This window comes from Protomyctophum parallelum (assembly GCF_964188405.1).
Source record: "Protomyctophum parallelum genome assembly, chromosome: 11".
Lineage (NCBI taxonomy): Eukaryota > Metazoa > Chordata > Actinopteri > Myctophiformes > Myctophidae > Protomyctophum > Protomyctophum parallelum.
The window spans coordinates 41,427,628-41,442,345 of record NC_139707.1 but is presented as its reverse complement, the minus strand read 5'-3'; the positions used below and the strand labels follow the sequence as shown (position 1 = coordinate 41,442,345).

The following is a 14,718-nucleotide window of genomic DNA, read 5'->3' as shown; positions in this document are numbered from 1 at the left end:
ACAGAATATTCTGTCTGTCTGTGCGTGCCGTAAACATGGAGTGCTGTCACTGTGTGGGGACTAGTATGGGGACTGGAACTTTCATCTCAATAAACGTGTAAACATTTTGCGCTGCTGTCTGTTATATCAGTGCGCTCAGCGCTGTGCCTGCATGCCCAATAGAACAGTGTGTGGCACTGTGGGTGCGTGCGTATAGTGAGAGAGAGAGAGAGAGGGGGGGGTCCAGTCCCAGACGGCACGACACATGCACGTTATGAGTATAATTTTATCACAATAGATTTCACTGTGTTGTAGGCTGTATTGTAGGCTAGGTTTATGAATGGAACACATTGATAAAGGTCCCCCCTGCTGCGTTTCCAATTGCTACGGATGACAGTGTGAAGGCAAACCGCAGCAAATTAAATATGCAAGAATCCCAAAATCTCCGCCCATACGCATGAGTCTACCGAAGTATTTGGTGAGAATGTGACCTTAAGGAAGTGGTTTGCACCACTTAACAATCAGGCAGCTGCTGTGTCCTTCTGACCCCTGGCAACTGTTAATTGTATTTATTGTATTCCCCCAAACGGGCACTCTCAATATACTGCAATATTATGCAGTACCTTATTACCTCATCCATGGTGGATGAATGTAACAGCAATATAGTTATGTTACCGTTGGCCTGCATGCACCTCAATAGGACTGGCATTTGTTTCACCTCAGTGAACTTTACATAAATAGTTATATGACCAAGAAGGAGAACAAAAATGAAATTGAATCTCACAGAACTTTATTCACATCACACAGGACAATAATGATGAAGATATTCAGTTCTCTCAAGCTGTGGCAATCGACAGATAACATTGACAGAAGGCTGAGACATTAAAACCTTTACAAAATGTATAGGCTGCATTTGCACACCCAAAAAGTTGCTTAAAAAAAAAAAGGTTTTCATTTTCATGATGTTTGTTAACTTATAGATTTCCCACCATTTTCAGATATGAAAACAGTTCTGAGTTATCTTTTTTTCTCTCTATATTTCCTATCATATCAACTACTCCTTCCACCCCCTCCATGGACAATACCACGGAGGCATTGTCCTTGAACTTCCCTACAAGATCCTCTTGGCTCAGGGGCTTCCTCCAGTGGCCATAAAAAGTATCACATTTGGCTGTACAATTCTGTCCCTGTTCTGTTTCTATCTCAACCTCACAGTACATCTTGTTGAAGTTGGGGTGATTATCTGCAGGGTTCTCCACCTCCACTCTGGAGAGGAGCTCCTTCAGAGCGGGCCTATCCATCTGAGCTCTAGTGAAAGAGTCTACTGTCACTTGGTTGTCCAGCAGAGCTGAACAGGCATTGAATTGGAATGAGTGCCTGGCCTGATGTTCTGTGGCTGGGAAAGGACAATTGACATAGTTGGAGGGAGGTACTCTAAGGACCACCCTAGTGATTTGACTGGGCTCCAATATTCTACCTTGGCTTTTAAGCTTATCTTTGGCTGCCAGCACTGCATCCACAACCCAGTGCATTCCCAAATGGGCAGGGAAGCGTTTGATGGCGATGTTCTGCTCTTCCAAAGTCCATTTGAACCCACCAGCGACGGAGCTAACCAGCTCTGATGGACAGTAGTCTGCGTAAAAAGCTCCGAAACCAGACTCCAGATCTAGGATACCTGGACTCCCCTCTAGTCCCATCCATGCCAGCTGGGCTGCCTCCAGGCCTCTCCGTGCAGCATTCCCAATGTGAAGAGGTTTGGTCTGGGTGGCAGCATTGGCCAATGGAGCCCCAGCGGAAGAGGCTGCAATAGCCAGGGCATGGGCACACTGGGTTGGGGACAGGCCCATGAGCTTAGCTGACGCCGCAGCGCTTCCCATCACCCCCACAACAGCAGGAGGGTGGAATCTGAGAGTGTTGGGGAAGGAGTGAGAAAGATGTCCAGATTAGAATGTGATTCTAATCTATAGTGAATGATGCATTGCTTCAGATGCAAATGCACATGACTTATCAAATAGTTTTGTAATAGTATTGATAATTCGACTCAATTGAGTGGGAATAGATTGCTGAACCAGGCCTCACCTTTTGGGAATGTTGTAGGCTTCCTTTGAGAATCTGAGGAGTCTGCCCTGGACATCAATACCAACATTGAAGGCTAGCAGCAAGTCTAGTCCAGAGGGCTGGTATGGCAGGGTCTCTGCCAATGCCAACAGGGCAGGGAGCACTGCTCCTGATGGGTGTGTAGCAGGGTGCCAAGTGTCATCAAAGTCCATAGAGTGCACCTACACATAGTAAAATCCCCAGCATTAATTGTCTAAAGGTGGATATTTTTCGGAAAACCGACGGAAAGACGCAGCTAAAAATACGAAAACGCGTCCGGCGTGCAGGAACCTTAATGTTTTTTTTTGGTTTGTTTTTTTAAGTGATCCATTAGGATGATATTAGTGGTTATCAGAGATCAAACTGGTGCAAAAATGTTGACGATTTCCTCAAATCTAATCTAGGTGTCCTGTATTAAAGGTATTATAGTAGAGTAAATAGACAATCTTCCTTACCGCTACACCGTTGACAAAGGCAGCATAGTGAGGAGGAAGAGACACTCCTGGTTTCCCCCAGACACTGCTGCTTCTATCAGACCTGTATAGCTGTTATTAGACAGGAGAAAATATTTGACGAAACAATGCTACACATGCAAAATGGTGTAAATTATGGACACACACACACACACACACACACACACACACACACACACACACACACACACACACACACACACACACACACACTGTATACTTTACCTGGCTGTAGTGAAGAGTCTTGTTGAAGACAGATGTCCTAGTTCCAAGTAGCCCCACACCCAGAGTGTCCAGCATCATCCTTTTGCTCCTAGAAATCACCCTATCTGTCAGCTGAGATGCATTCAGACCAGAGATAGCTGCTCCGAAGCTTTCTGTGACGCCCTGTGACCACAAACATAACACAATTTACATCATTTACCTGTGTTTGAATTCACTAAAGTATTTTGTATTATGTATTATATTTTATAATATTTGTATTATATTTTATTTGCCATGTTGTCTTGGCAATATCAAGTTTCTATGGTCCGTGCTGAAAAAATATGCCACTAATAATGGGACGATAAATACCTTGCGTAGCATTGTTCTCTCTTACCAGTACGACTGACAATTGGAGTTCACTTTTATACAATTTGCATGGTGTATCAACTTTCCAGAATTACCAAACCCAGGCATGTTGAGAAGAAGTAGGAAGTTTCACTATGAGCTTGATTGGCTGGTGACTTGGGGGAACAGAGATGAGGAATAAAATTAAATGCTTTTTTTGTTTTGTTTTTGTAAATATACTGTACAGTATATCATTGTGTCATTGTGGATGTATTGTGGAGCTAGAGCATTCTTTTTCTACTGTACAGTATTTTTCACTGGTAACCAAAGTTGGGCCAAAACAGAGGACATAATGTTCCCTTTTCTTTGTTCCACTTAAAAGTCTAGAAGCTGCATTTTGACCATGCACCAACCATAAAGAAAGGGAAAGGGTGGACTGAGTCAATGCCAAACAACAGAAGTCCAACTGGGAGGTGATTCAACCATGGATAACTGGAAAGGTACCGTATAATTACAAAATGCATAATGCAGCGCCGCTGCGCCAGTGAACGATCAAAAACCTCATCTCCATAAAAAGGATGGTGAAAAGAAGAACCATTTTTGGGTGGAACTGAAAGCTTGGTTAATAGGGAGTTTTTTAATAGGGAAATGAGACACTTCAACTAAACCCCAACCAATGCAAACATGTGACAACTAGACGTTTTATTTAATTTTATTTCCCCAGATTTCAAACGGCTGGATATCCTTACATTGCTTGTTCAATGTCAAGTAAAGAACGACTAATAGGCCTATACTCCTCCAAAGTAATGTTCATGTGTCCAGATAGGTAGACACTCTCTGAGCCACTCTGCTATATAGTCTCCAACCTGTGGAAGAATTGACCCCTTGAACTTTACACCTCAGGAAGTTCATTGTCAAACTCTGTCCCAACTCCCAGAGATGCTGAAAAGCTTGTCCATGCCGCAGACTTTGTCTCCGCAGGCTTGTATGCTTTTGTGTGATTTTATTTATTATCATTTTTCCTATTTATTATCATTTTTCCTATTTTCCTATGTTGGAGTTGTGCTAGCCCCTCCTACATCCAGACTTTGGTTACAGTCCACAAACTTTGTCTTCGTCGGCCCATTTGTGATAACCATCACATTTTGCGATGACGGCTATGGCCGTTTTTAGCCCAAGGAGTGTTTTTGTGCAAAACTAATGCTTGCAATGGATTCAGCTACTCAAATCAGAATTAAAATTTGGGAATTTCTTAGGTATTTTGTTATTTACGTTGTTACTAACATATTTATGAAACAAAAATTTTGAATGAGTTTCTGTTGGAATTAGTTTGAGGTTAACCTCTAATAATGCCTATACTACACCGTTCTTACCAGCAGGCAAATACAGGAGAACAGAGAATTGCTACACAATTATGATGGTAGGCCTACATGTTCATTTCAACTGCTCAACATTATTCAATAAATACACCCAGACTGGAACGACTGGACATCCACAAACATGGATGTCCAGTTGTGTGTATAGGAGTCCTATACGCAGGGGTATAAGGAGACAATAGAAACTGGAAGGGGAAAATGTGCCGTTACATAATAATTCAATCTATCTATCCTTGAAGGAACTCTGAGATAATAATAATCCTGACGACAGAAAACTCGCTAGGTGTCGCCCTTTCCATGATTTCTAAGTCATGTTTACTTTGATTTTAATAAAACTGCCAACTCAAAGTAGGTATCGGCAAAAGGTTTGGTGTTGATTCAAAAGGACTTGACACATTTATCACATCATATTGTTTTTTTTTCCTACTTAAATTTTCTATTTCACACTGAACTTGCATGGGAAAACATGTAGGTTACACACTGTGAATATATTTGGGAATGTGCTAGCGTGTGTCTTTGTTGTGCAATCCATCAGTTAGTGAGTGAGTGTTGAGGTGATTTGGGGGAACATTTACAGACAGGCCTACATTACGCGCGCGGCACACGATCATGTGGGGAGGGGGCGGGGTGCTGTATGTGTTATACCGGCTGGCAGTTAAATAGTTACATGGTACAGCGGTCAACATCCCCTCCTACACCCACTTGCTTGGGAGGATAGGCTACATAAACAGCCCGCTGACATTCTCCCTTCCAGTAATTCTATTTGAGCATCATCAGCCTATAGCGGAGAGACCGTGCGTGGCTGCTCGAAGATGGCACTGGCGGACACAGAGCGCGGAGTATCTAACGGCGCAGAGTCAGGCTCTCCATTTTCTGAGATCATTGAACTGAATGTTGGCGGACAGGTCTATGTCACAAGGCACACAACTTTGGTTGCCGTTCCGGACTCACTGCTATGGACCATGTTCGTCAAGAAGTCCCCAAAGGAGTTGGCTAGAGACGGAAAAGGGCGCTTCTTCCTGGACAGAGATGGCTTCTTGTTCCGTTATATTCTAGATTATCTCCGGGATCTGAATTTGGTCCTTCCAGATTACTTCCCCGAGAAGAGCAGGCTGCAGAGGGAGGCTGAGTTCTTCCAGCTGCGAGACCTTTCCAAACGCCTGAGCCCCAGCATGAGTAAAGAGAACTCCATCACAGAGGAGATTTGCCAAAGTGACACCGATGAGGGCGCGCTTCAGAGCTCCAGCGGCATGGACACTTTACGCACGGTGTCTACAGTCGTCAGCAGCAGCACCCGTTCCCCCTCACTGGACTCCAGAAAGTCCGGCTACATCACGATAGGATACCGAGGCTCCTACACCATCGGGAGAGACATCCAGACCGACGCCAAGTTCAGGAGAGTCGCTCGCATCACGGTGTGTGGGAAGACGTGCCTGGCCAAAGAGGTATTCGGAGACACGTTGAATGAGAGCAGGGACCCCGACCGCCCACCAGAGAGGTACACGTCCCGATATTACCTGAAGTACAATTTCCTAGAGCAGGCTTTCGACAAGCTCACGGAGGTGGGCTTCCACATGGTTGCGTGCAGCTCCACAGGCACGTGCGCCTACACCAGCAACGATCCCAACGAGGACAAAATCTGGACAAGCTACACTGAATACGTGTTCTGTCGAGACTAAAGTTCTGAAGATGTCAACTGGCCTGGCCAACATAAATACACGTTGAGTTGTGTACTTTGTTGAACATAAAGATGTACATAAACATTAGAATGCTCTATCAAATGTATGGCAGCTCCATGGTAGCCTATGATCTATAGCACAATATGTTCCACCAATTAGCACAAATCCGTTTTGACAAGCCATTATCAGCTATGAAATCTGTAATTTACATCTGACATGCATATCAATCATGTTTCCGTTCTATATGACAGACTGAGTGATACTGTGTGTAGTGTATGCTATTCAGGCAGAAAGTACCTTGTAATTACTATTCAGTGTTATTCTAGACTTGCTTAAAATAGTTTAAAAGTTTTGTATTTTCTATAGGTTTAGGCTACTCCTAGCAGTTTCTCAATGATATGATTGCAACGGTGTAAATCTGCTTAGTAGAGTTGTATTTGTTATCCTGTTCATATGAAATAAAGTCTTCTACTGTCTTCTGAGCCTTTGTTAATCATCCCAACTTGTTCACCAGTTCAGGTGTACAAGGATGATATGAGAATGGTATTATTAAAAAGTTTCCAAATCCAAAATGATATTGACATGACAAGGATATAATTAAAAAGTTTCCAAATCCAAAATGATATTCCAGTTCACACAATGTCTGTGTAAAGTACAGTATAGATGAGTCGACAAGGAGTGTAATTGTCATCTTTAACAAAGGATAGAATTCTTAAAACATTTCTTTTTTTTTCCTTTTTTACTATATGGGTGTGATTTATTTGGAGAATATAATTCTAAAGCCCTTTTTCCTTTTGGAATTGTATTCCATGCATGGTGAATCAACAAATGCATCGTGAACCGAACGTCAGCATTATGACAATAAAAGCTGCACCCATTGTTAACACAGTTCTTCTAAGATTACCCTTAGGCTATATCACTGGTAATGATTGACACTATCATTACAACATTTGAAGGGAAATACTTGGTTTAGTTTATCGCTTTGGTCATGTCTATGCTCCCATGTACCAACTCGCTCTAATTGGACGACCAAAGAAACCAACATCTGAATGCATGCAGGCACACATATTCCAATTTCCAATTCCACCCACCCTTTTTGTCACACATTCAAATGCATGATCTCTACTATAGCCTTGATGCAAAAAAGCACAGCTGTGCACATGCACATATGATGTCATTACCATTTCAAGTGTAAATAATGAAAGGGTCCAGCTGCAGGAATAGGAGCTCTCCGTCTGCCAGACAGCATGACTGAATGCAATAAAGTGTTCTTGTTTATTAATGGCTATGTACTGTACAGCCTGGGTTGTGTACTTTAATTAACATTTAAAAAGGCTAAATGTCTCTCTAAGTTATATTTGTGGATACCAAATACTAAGCCGAATTTAGTCCATTCACAAATAACTTGAAGGCAGGTATTACAGGTAACATATGTCATCGAAGAATGTATTTGAGTACACATTCATCTGATATACAATATCATTAGAGCAAGGTGCTGTGATGTTTCTAGTTCGAACAATAACATGTTTTGTTAAAAAGTTTAATCTCTATATATTCTGAGAGTAATCACAGTTTGACCAGTAACAAGGGTCTGCCCATCTCTCCAGCTCTTTAGTGAAATACGTGGGTGTGAAGTCAAGCTGTCAAGTGTAACATAAAAGCTTTTGCCATTTCAACATTTATTTTCCCCGTATTAAACCTTGACCTTGTGTTCACTTGACTGTAGTATGGAAAAGTTCAATTTGAGTTTGTATTGTTTGTGTGAAACAATGTTCAAGCTACTCTCTTGGCTAAGTACCTCTTTTGTTCTTTAAAGTAATTTTTCAGGCTTTTCTTGCCTGTATTGATAGTTAGTGTAGAGAGACGAAACAGGGAGAGAGACTCAGGAGTGACATGCAACAAAGTTCCACCCAGCTGGCAATCAAACCGGGAGATGTCAGGCATCAGAGTCTACGTTACACGTTACATGCCTTAACCACTCAGTTATCAGCACCCTTGGAAAGGAGATTTTAATGTCAATGAGTCTTACTGGCGGAATCGATTGAGGTAAGCTACTCTTGTTTCAAAGACACCCCATCGATGCTAGTAACCAAATTGTTTAACTGCTGACGTGATTTCTGCAGGTTAACTATTCTTAAACCAACTTCATAGAGAAACGGTAATATACTGAGGGCCCCATAATATATTACTCAGTTGTGTGTCTCAATCGTCATTCAACAAACTGCTACAAACACACTCCCATTTGGCACTCAAATCAGTATCAGGGTCTCAAGACAGATTCAGAGCTCCGGATTTATTTTGTATTCCTTTTTTATTAAATTAATTTTGAATTAATGTGGCCTGAGGCTACATGAAGGCATATAGTATGAATGAAAAAACTATGAAAAATAATTTTACTGAGATGCTGATCATAGAGCGGGATTATTTTGTATGTTGGAGTTCTCTTTTTTTCATTAACCTTTTGGCTTTCTCCAACATCAGTTGTCATAAAATGGTTGAAAGGTCACCGGTGATAATGATTCATGGTGCCTGAGGCCACAGTATTAATGTCATCATCAGTATGTTTTAAGGGGTCCAATTTATTCAGGCCCAGCTTGCCTTCATTTTAGATCACAAGCAAGTTGAAGCAATTTAACTAGGGCATGGTGAAGTAAAGTACTTTGTGAACACTCATGCACATGTCATCACCCAGACAAATGATATAACCTAAAAATATATTTTAACCCATTTCAATCTGTTAATCCATATTTTGGTTATGGTTAAAACTTTTATTTGACCGTATAGTGAATAAAAGTAAAAGTTTACATAATTATGAGAGTGATGTCACGTATGTGTTACAAGGGCTATTTTGCACAGAACATGGTGTGTCTCTTTGAGATTTGTACTTGACAGACTAGTACAGACCTGTAACCGTGTGTGTGTGTGTGTGTGTGTGTGTGTGTGTGTGTGTGTGTGTGTGTGCGTGCGTGCGTGCGCACGCGTGTGCGTGCGTGCATGAGCGTGCATGCGTGACATCATAAAGTGATCTTGTCAGAACACACGTGACATCATAAAGCATACCAAGGGCCCGGCGCTGGACGTGTTGCTTAACTCTTTGCTCAGACCTCTGGCCTGCTGACATTTGCTTGGATGATTAAATAGCGACACGCCACACTGCTGTGTGTGTGTGTGTGTGTGTGTGTGTGTGTGTGTGTGTGTGTGTGTGTGTGTGTGTGTGTGTGTGTGTGTGTGTGTGTGTGTGTGTGTGTGTGTGTGTGTGTGTGTCCGTGTCCAATAGGGCCTATAGGCCTGCAAGGAAGGCACTCAACCCTCAATTTTTCAAATCAGCCTAAAAGCTTTGCCAGGTCACTAATATGCTTTTTGGCCTATACGTCTTGAACTGCAGGTCATACATTTTGTCCCCTGGATTCCTTAATAATGCATTAACTCCCCATAAACAGTAGGCCATGCCCATTTCCAGCATTTCCAGATAACCATTATTAGTCATGTGATGAACATGTATCATTCAGATTTTTCATAATTAGGCTACATTTAAAAATACAGATTGTCTATAATTGCCTTCCATGGCTTCCAAAGTGTGCAGGCCAAATATTGCAAAAATCACGTCCGATCCCAACTTGGAATTGTTACGGCTCACTCCTCCTCACCTTCACATGCAAGCACTGCTTGGCCACTGACTACTCCATGGCTCTACTCAGCACACCTGCTCTCCTGCACCAATTCTCTGCACCTGTCTTCCATCCTGCAATCAAGCACTGCCTCTACAAAAGCCCAGTATGCCCTTCATTCCACGCCAGAGTGTCACATGTCTACAATCTACATGTATGGTAAAGTACAGCGCAAGCCTTTAGTATTGTTAAACTGAGTTTTAGCCTTACGTAGCTATTTCCCAGCTGTTCAACTTTACACGGTTGCAGCTCCTGCCTTTGTTGTGTTTTCCCGTGGTGGTTGTTTCTATGAAGACTGTCGCCTCCTCTCTTGCTGTGCACTTGGGTCACACTTACTAAATATAACAGGAATCACACATTGAGGGGGCCCTCTAAACAACACAGAGCCAAAATGTATTCACTTACGACACCACAAATTCTACAAATGTCACATGATTTATTTTTGTCAAGACATTGTCTCATGAGTCATGTGTAATGTAACAATAACTGTCAAAGGTTTTGATATCCCATTCTACTATTTGCCTGTAATGAATGCAACATTCAATCAACCCCTGAATTAGAATCACATGTTGAGGGGCCTTTATAGAGCCCACCTCCAAAGACCTCCTTTCTCTTCTGTAAATAGGGGGTGAACTGAACCTGCTGGCTGCAACCCATGACTTCCACATGCAGCTCTGGTTAGGCTACGCAGCTTGACAAAGACGTGGGCTCAAAAGAGCATCCTTTTCTAGTTCTATCAACAGTCTATCCGTCGCTAACCGGGCAAAACCCACACGCATAACCAACACTGCTGCCAGGATAATTGGTCTCCTTACACTCACCCTCACAGAACTAAACAACAAAGCCATTGCAATGTCAATAGCATCATCACACTCCCACTCAGCACTACCTTTAGCCTAATGCCCCGCTCCGGGTGCTGGAACAGAACATTATAGTGCAAAAGGGCTCGCTTTGTGAAATGCCTGATACCTAGCAGTCAAGTGTCACCTTAAACAACATCCCTCGGTGAACAGACCTGAGTCTGCTCCTTCTCTCTTGTTGTTATTGATGTGTGCTCATGTACTGCTATTTTTGTCAAGTACATTGCTGTGGACAGGAATTACTCCATGTGGGAAGATAAAGTCTTAAGAAGAAAAAATCGTAAAGTAAAATGAAATACAAATCTGATTTGTAGCACCCACGTTCATTGTCTCCACCAGGCCGAAGGCATGGGGGGAGAGTATGTTTTGCACTCCGTCCGTCCGTGTGTTTGTGTGTGTGTGTGTGTGTGTGTGTGTGTGTGTGTCCGTGAGCAGCTAATCTCGGCCACCGTTAACCCGGTCGATGCCAAATTTTGCACACACACTCCCTGGATGCCAACGATGAACCTCTGCCCCAAACTTTCCAGAACGGCCTGTTATAGCGCCACCAGGAGGCCGCTTTGTGCAAAACAAGTTTTTTTACACCTACAGATTTTGTCGTACACAGTCTCACTAGAGCCATTCAACGAAACCGGTCTTTCAGATTTCTCAGACTCCATCCTGATTGGTTAAGATTGGCTTCCAAAGTTCATTTACTTTTGTTGCCCTTTTATCCAACCACCAGATGAAGGCAAGCTGCAATGTCCTACATTCCTATCCTGGTGGAGACCTGTGCCCAGAAGGGCACTTTTTCTAGTTATTTTATGTTTTCCTTTTTTTCTTTGTAATGAATTACAATGGAATAAAAAGAAACTTAGAATGAAGTTGCATACATTTTCTGTTGGACCATGCAGGGTGGTTTGGGTACTCTTATCAGACTTCCATAACCATAACCTGGCCTTGTACCATTCAGAGCCCTCCATCCAAGCGCTTTACTCACTTTAAGTTCTTGCTCTGTCGAGTTGATTCAAGAGCCCAGCAATTATTTCAGGGCAATGCCCCCTGTTGTCATCAGAGGTATGATGATCAGTATGGACTATTAAAACACTGTAGAATAGATCCTAAAACACTCAAAACGTTTAACAACTGCACTACATTCAAATGACACTGAATTAAAATCCATGTGTTTGTTTAAAGTGCTCTAAACAAACATTAAAAAGTCCAAAGACTTCGCTGCCACATGAAGTCACGTGAGGTGCTGTTTCTTTTTGTTTTTACGTCATTGACAGTCCATAGACGTGGCTGCCATATGACGTAATTTCCGAAAGCCAGACGTTAGAGGAGCTAGGGCCCCTCAAAGGGTGTGTGTAGATAGGAGTCAGTCCTTTAGTTCCATTACCATGAACTAAAAGTCCGGTGCTAATTGTTTTTACTCTAACAACATCTATCTATTAATGCACCATGTCTCTGTACAGTATGTCAGTCCGTCCGTCCGTACGTACGTAGTCCGTGCACACGTACGTACGTACGTGTGCACGGCTGTAATCCACGTAACTCGAGAACCGTTCGCCCCCACCGACTTCAAATTCGACACACGCGTTTCACATCCTCAAAGGGAGTGCAGTACCCGGTGTCGAGTCGGTCGGACCCACGGTTGTCTAGAACCGCCACAAAAGGCCTCTGCCCGGGCTCTGGACAGGGCCCCTGCCGATGCTCTATATATGGAGCTGGCCTGTTCTGACATCACAACACTCCATATTTAGGCATGCCTGACACAGAACTCCATATGAATAACGGGACACAGAGAGACAGATCCAGAAATCTCCATATATGGGCATAAAAGGGACACATTCAGATTGGTGGAACGGGTACTCTGACACGGGTATTGCATTGCCGGGTGGTGCATGGGTCTCCAACTTCCATCGATTCGTCACCGACTCGGTGCTCTACAGCCAGGCACCGGTCTAGTCAGACTAAGCAGATATCATGGTGGAAGTATAAGTGTAACTGTGTAAGTGTAATTTAAAGGCCTCCGTTGATGCTGAGCTCATGAGGTGTTCTTATTTTAGACCACGCTTCTATCATTTTGCAATCAGCAACCGCCTGACTGATGTAATCGGCTACTGAATGATTCCCCTGGCTTTAAATGATGCTGCAGATTATGCGGAACCATTTTTACCTCGTACCTTTTAAAGTAAACCCAGCGAGATCCTTGGAAATTTCAGTCATCAAACACAATGACCTTTTACACAGCTGTTATGGCAGTGGCACCAGTAGCCTGGCGCAGCCAGACTTCCACCTGCCCCTATTTGCATATGCCCCGAGCACAGCAGAGTGGTATATTAGTATCGCAACACGAGGCTAAGTGGCACCTATTGTGGAGACCCCTGCAGTGTTGTTTTTGGCAGCAAACTTTGACTTTAGTTTTAGTCATAGTCTGTTGAATAGTTTTCATTTAGTTTTAGTCACCTGGAATGTTTTAGTGTTTAGTCTAGTTTTAGTCGACTAATATCATAAGATTTTAGTCGACTAAATCTACAGTTGATTTAGTCAGCTAAAATGTTATTTTGGCGGGCCTTGATGCCGTCGTAATGACTGTTTTTACACTTGCTGAAAATAGATGTAGATCTGCTATTTTCAGCATGCAACCAAATGTAAAATGACTTATACTGGATCTCTTGTCCACTAGTCCCTTCCTAACAGTTTAGTCTAGTTTTTATTTGTTGACAGTATATTTTTTAGTCATAGTTTTAGTCATCATGGCTTTGTTTTTATTTAGTTTTTATGTAGTCTTTGTCTGTGAAAAAAGGTATTCAACGAACATTTTTCGTCATTATTATTAGTAGACGAAAACAACACTGGACCCCTGTGTAGAAGCTGTTTCAGCTATTGGTCTCATTTTGCAGGTTGGCACTTGGCAGTGGTGGGTTGATTTGAGAGTTCAGAGTTCTCTCTCTACATTCCCATGGTTGCTGCTGCTTGGTCGGCCCTTTTAGCAAAACTGTTGCATGCTTGTCCAAAAGTTCAATTCCGCTCCTGGGCGCTGGAAAGTAACCTCCCATGCTGTTTCTCTTTCATTCCCACATCAAACAGTGATCCCAGTTCTGGATGTTAAAGCCTTTTCTTCTGCACATGGCCCAGTTTCCACATAGAAAACTCCCTCTTCCTGTGCATTCACAGCCTTTCCTTTTCTGAATCCCATTGCATGATGTGGTTCGGGGATAGTAACTTGGTGATGGTGGTGGTTGGGGGTTAACAACAATTAGGCCTATACCCATATATTCTACTTTCCTTCTAACATTCCGTCCAAGCCTCTAGGATTGTGCTGACTACTACTACTGAGGTTTCCCACATACTGTACTGTCTGAGTTACTCGCATGCAGTGGCAGTGAACCTGATCGGGGTTCAGTCCTGCACACTGTGGTTTAATTTCCAGCAGTATAATTACGAGGGTTCAGAAGATTATTGCATATACATTTCTCTAGTTTCAGGCTTTCCACATCTGGGTTATTTTTTTGGTAGAACAACACTCTCTGTGTTGCACAGGCTGGAGCAGTAGAAATGGTAAAGAACCAGGTTTATAAATTCAGTTTCTGGAGTCAAGAAAAAGCTATGAGAAGATATTTCTTTGAATGGGAGTATAAAGTGGAACCACTTTTCGCCTGAGGTGTGGCTGCTATGCAGCACCGGCTTCATATAAAATTCTGTGTCATTAATTTGCTACTGTGGAAATGGCAATTAATTCTTGACAGCATTTTCCTGACCCCAGAAAAGCGCACCACTGATCATTAGGCTGTTCGAGCTTGCACTTATGGTCCTATAGGAATAGCATCAGTGCAGTATACTTGCTCCTATAATACCCTGAACCTGAATAGTGTAATATAAAAGGCAGATACATCCGTTATCGCCCCGAAAAGATGAATTATTCTTATCTTTTCGGGCGACGTTTCACCGCCCACTTTTCGACCATCGCCGGTTTCCCGGGCACTTTCGTCTGGCTGTCGGCCGCTGTTAAAACCTACTGTTAAGGTTTTGTTTTTCATTACTTTTTTCTTTTT

The 14,718-nt window shown here is 42.7% G+C and overlaps 2 protein-coding genes across 2 annotated transcripts; one reads left to right on the top strand and one right to left on the bottom strand.

Moving 5' to 3' along the window:
* Positions 1–698: 698 nt before the first annotated feature.
* On the bottom strand, positions 699–2,909 carry acod1 (aconitate decarboxylase 1). The gene is made up of 4 exons (XM_083777184.1): positions 2,775–2,909; positions 2,532–2,621; positions 2,059–2,258; positions 699–1,884 (listed from the first exon to the last, which is right to left on the bottom strand). Exons 1-4 carry the CDS (start codon positions 2,850–2,852, stop codon positions 954–956), a joined length of 1,299 nt encoding a protein of 432 aa, XP_083633310.1. The 5' UTR covers positions 2,853–2,909; the 3' UTR covers positions 699–953.
* Positions 2,910–5,033: 2,124 nt separating this feature from the next.
* kctd12.1 (potassium channel tetramerisation domain containing 12.1) lies at positions 5,034–6,629 on the top strand. Its single transcript, XM_083777185.1, has one exon. The coding sequence runs from the start codon at positions 5,287–5,289 to the stop codon at positions 6,151–6,153; it is 867 nt and encodes a 288-aa protein (XP_083633311.1). The 5' UTR covers positions 5,034–5,286; the 3' UTR covers positions 6,154–6,629.
* The last annotated feature ends 8,089 nt before the right edge of the window (positions 6,630–14,718 follow it).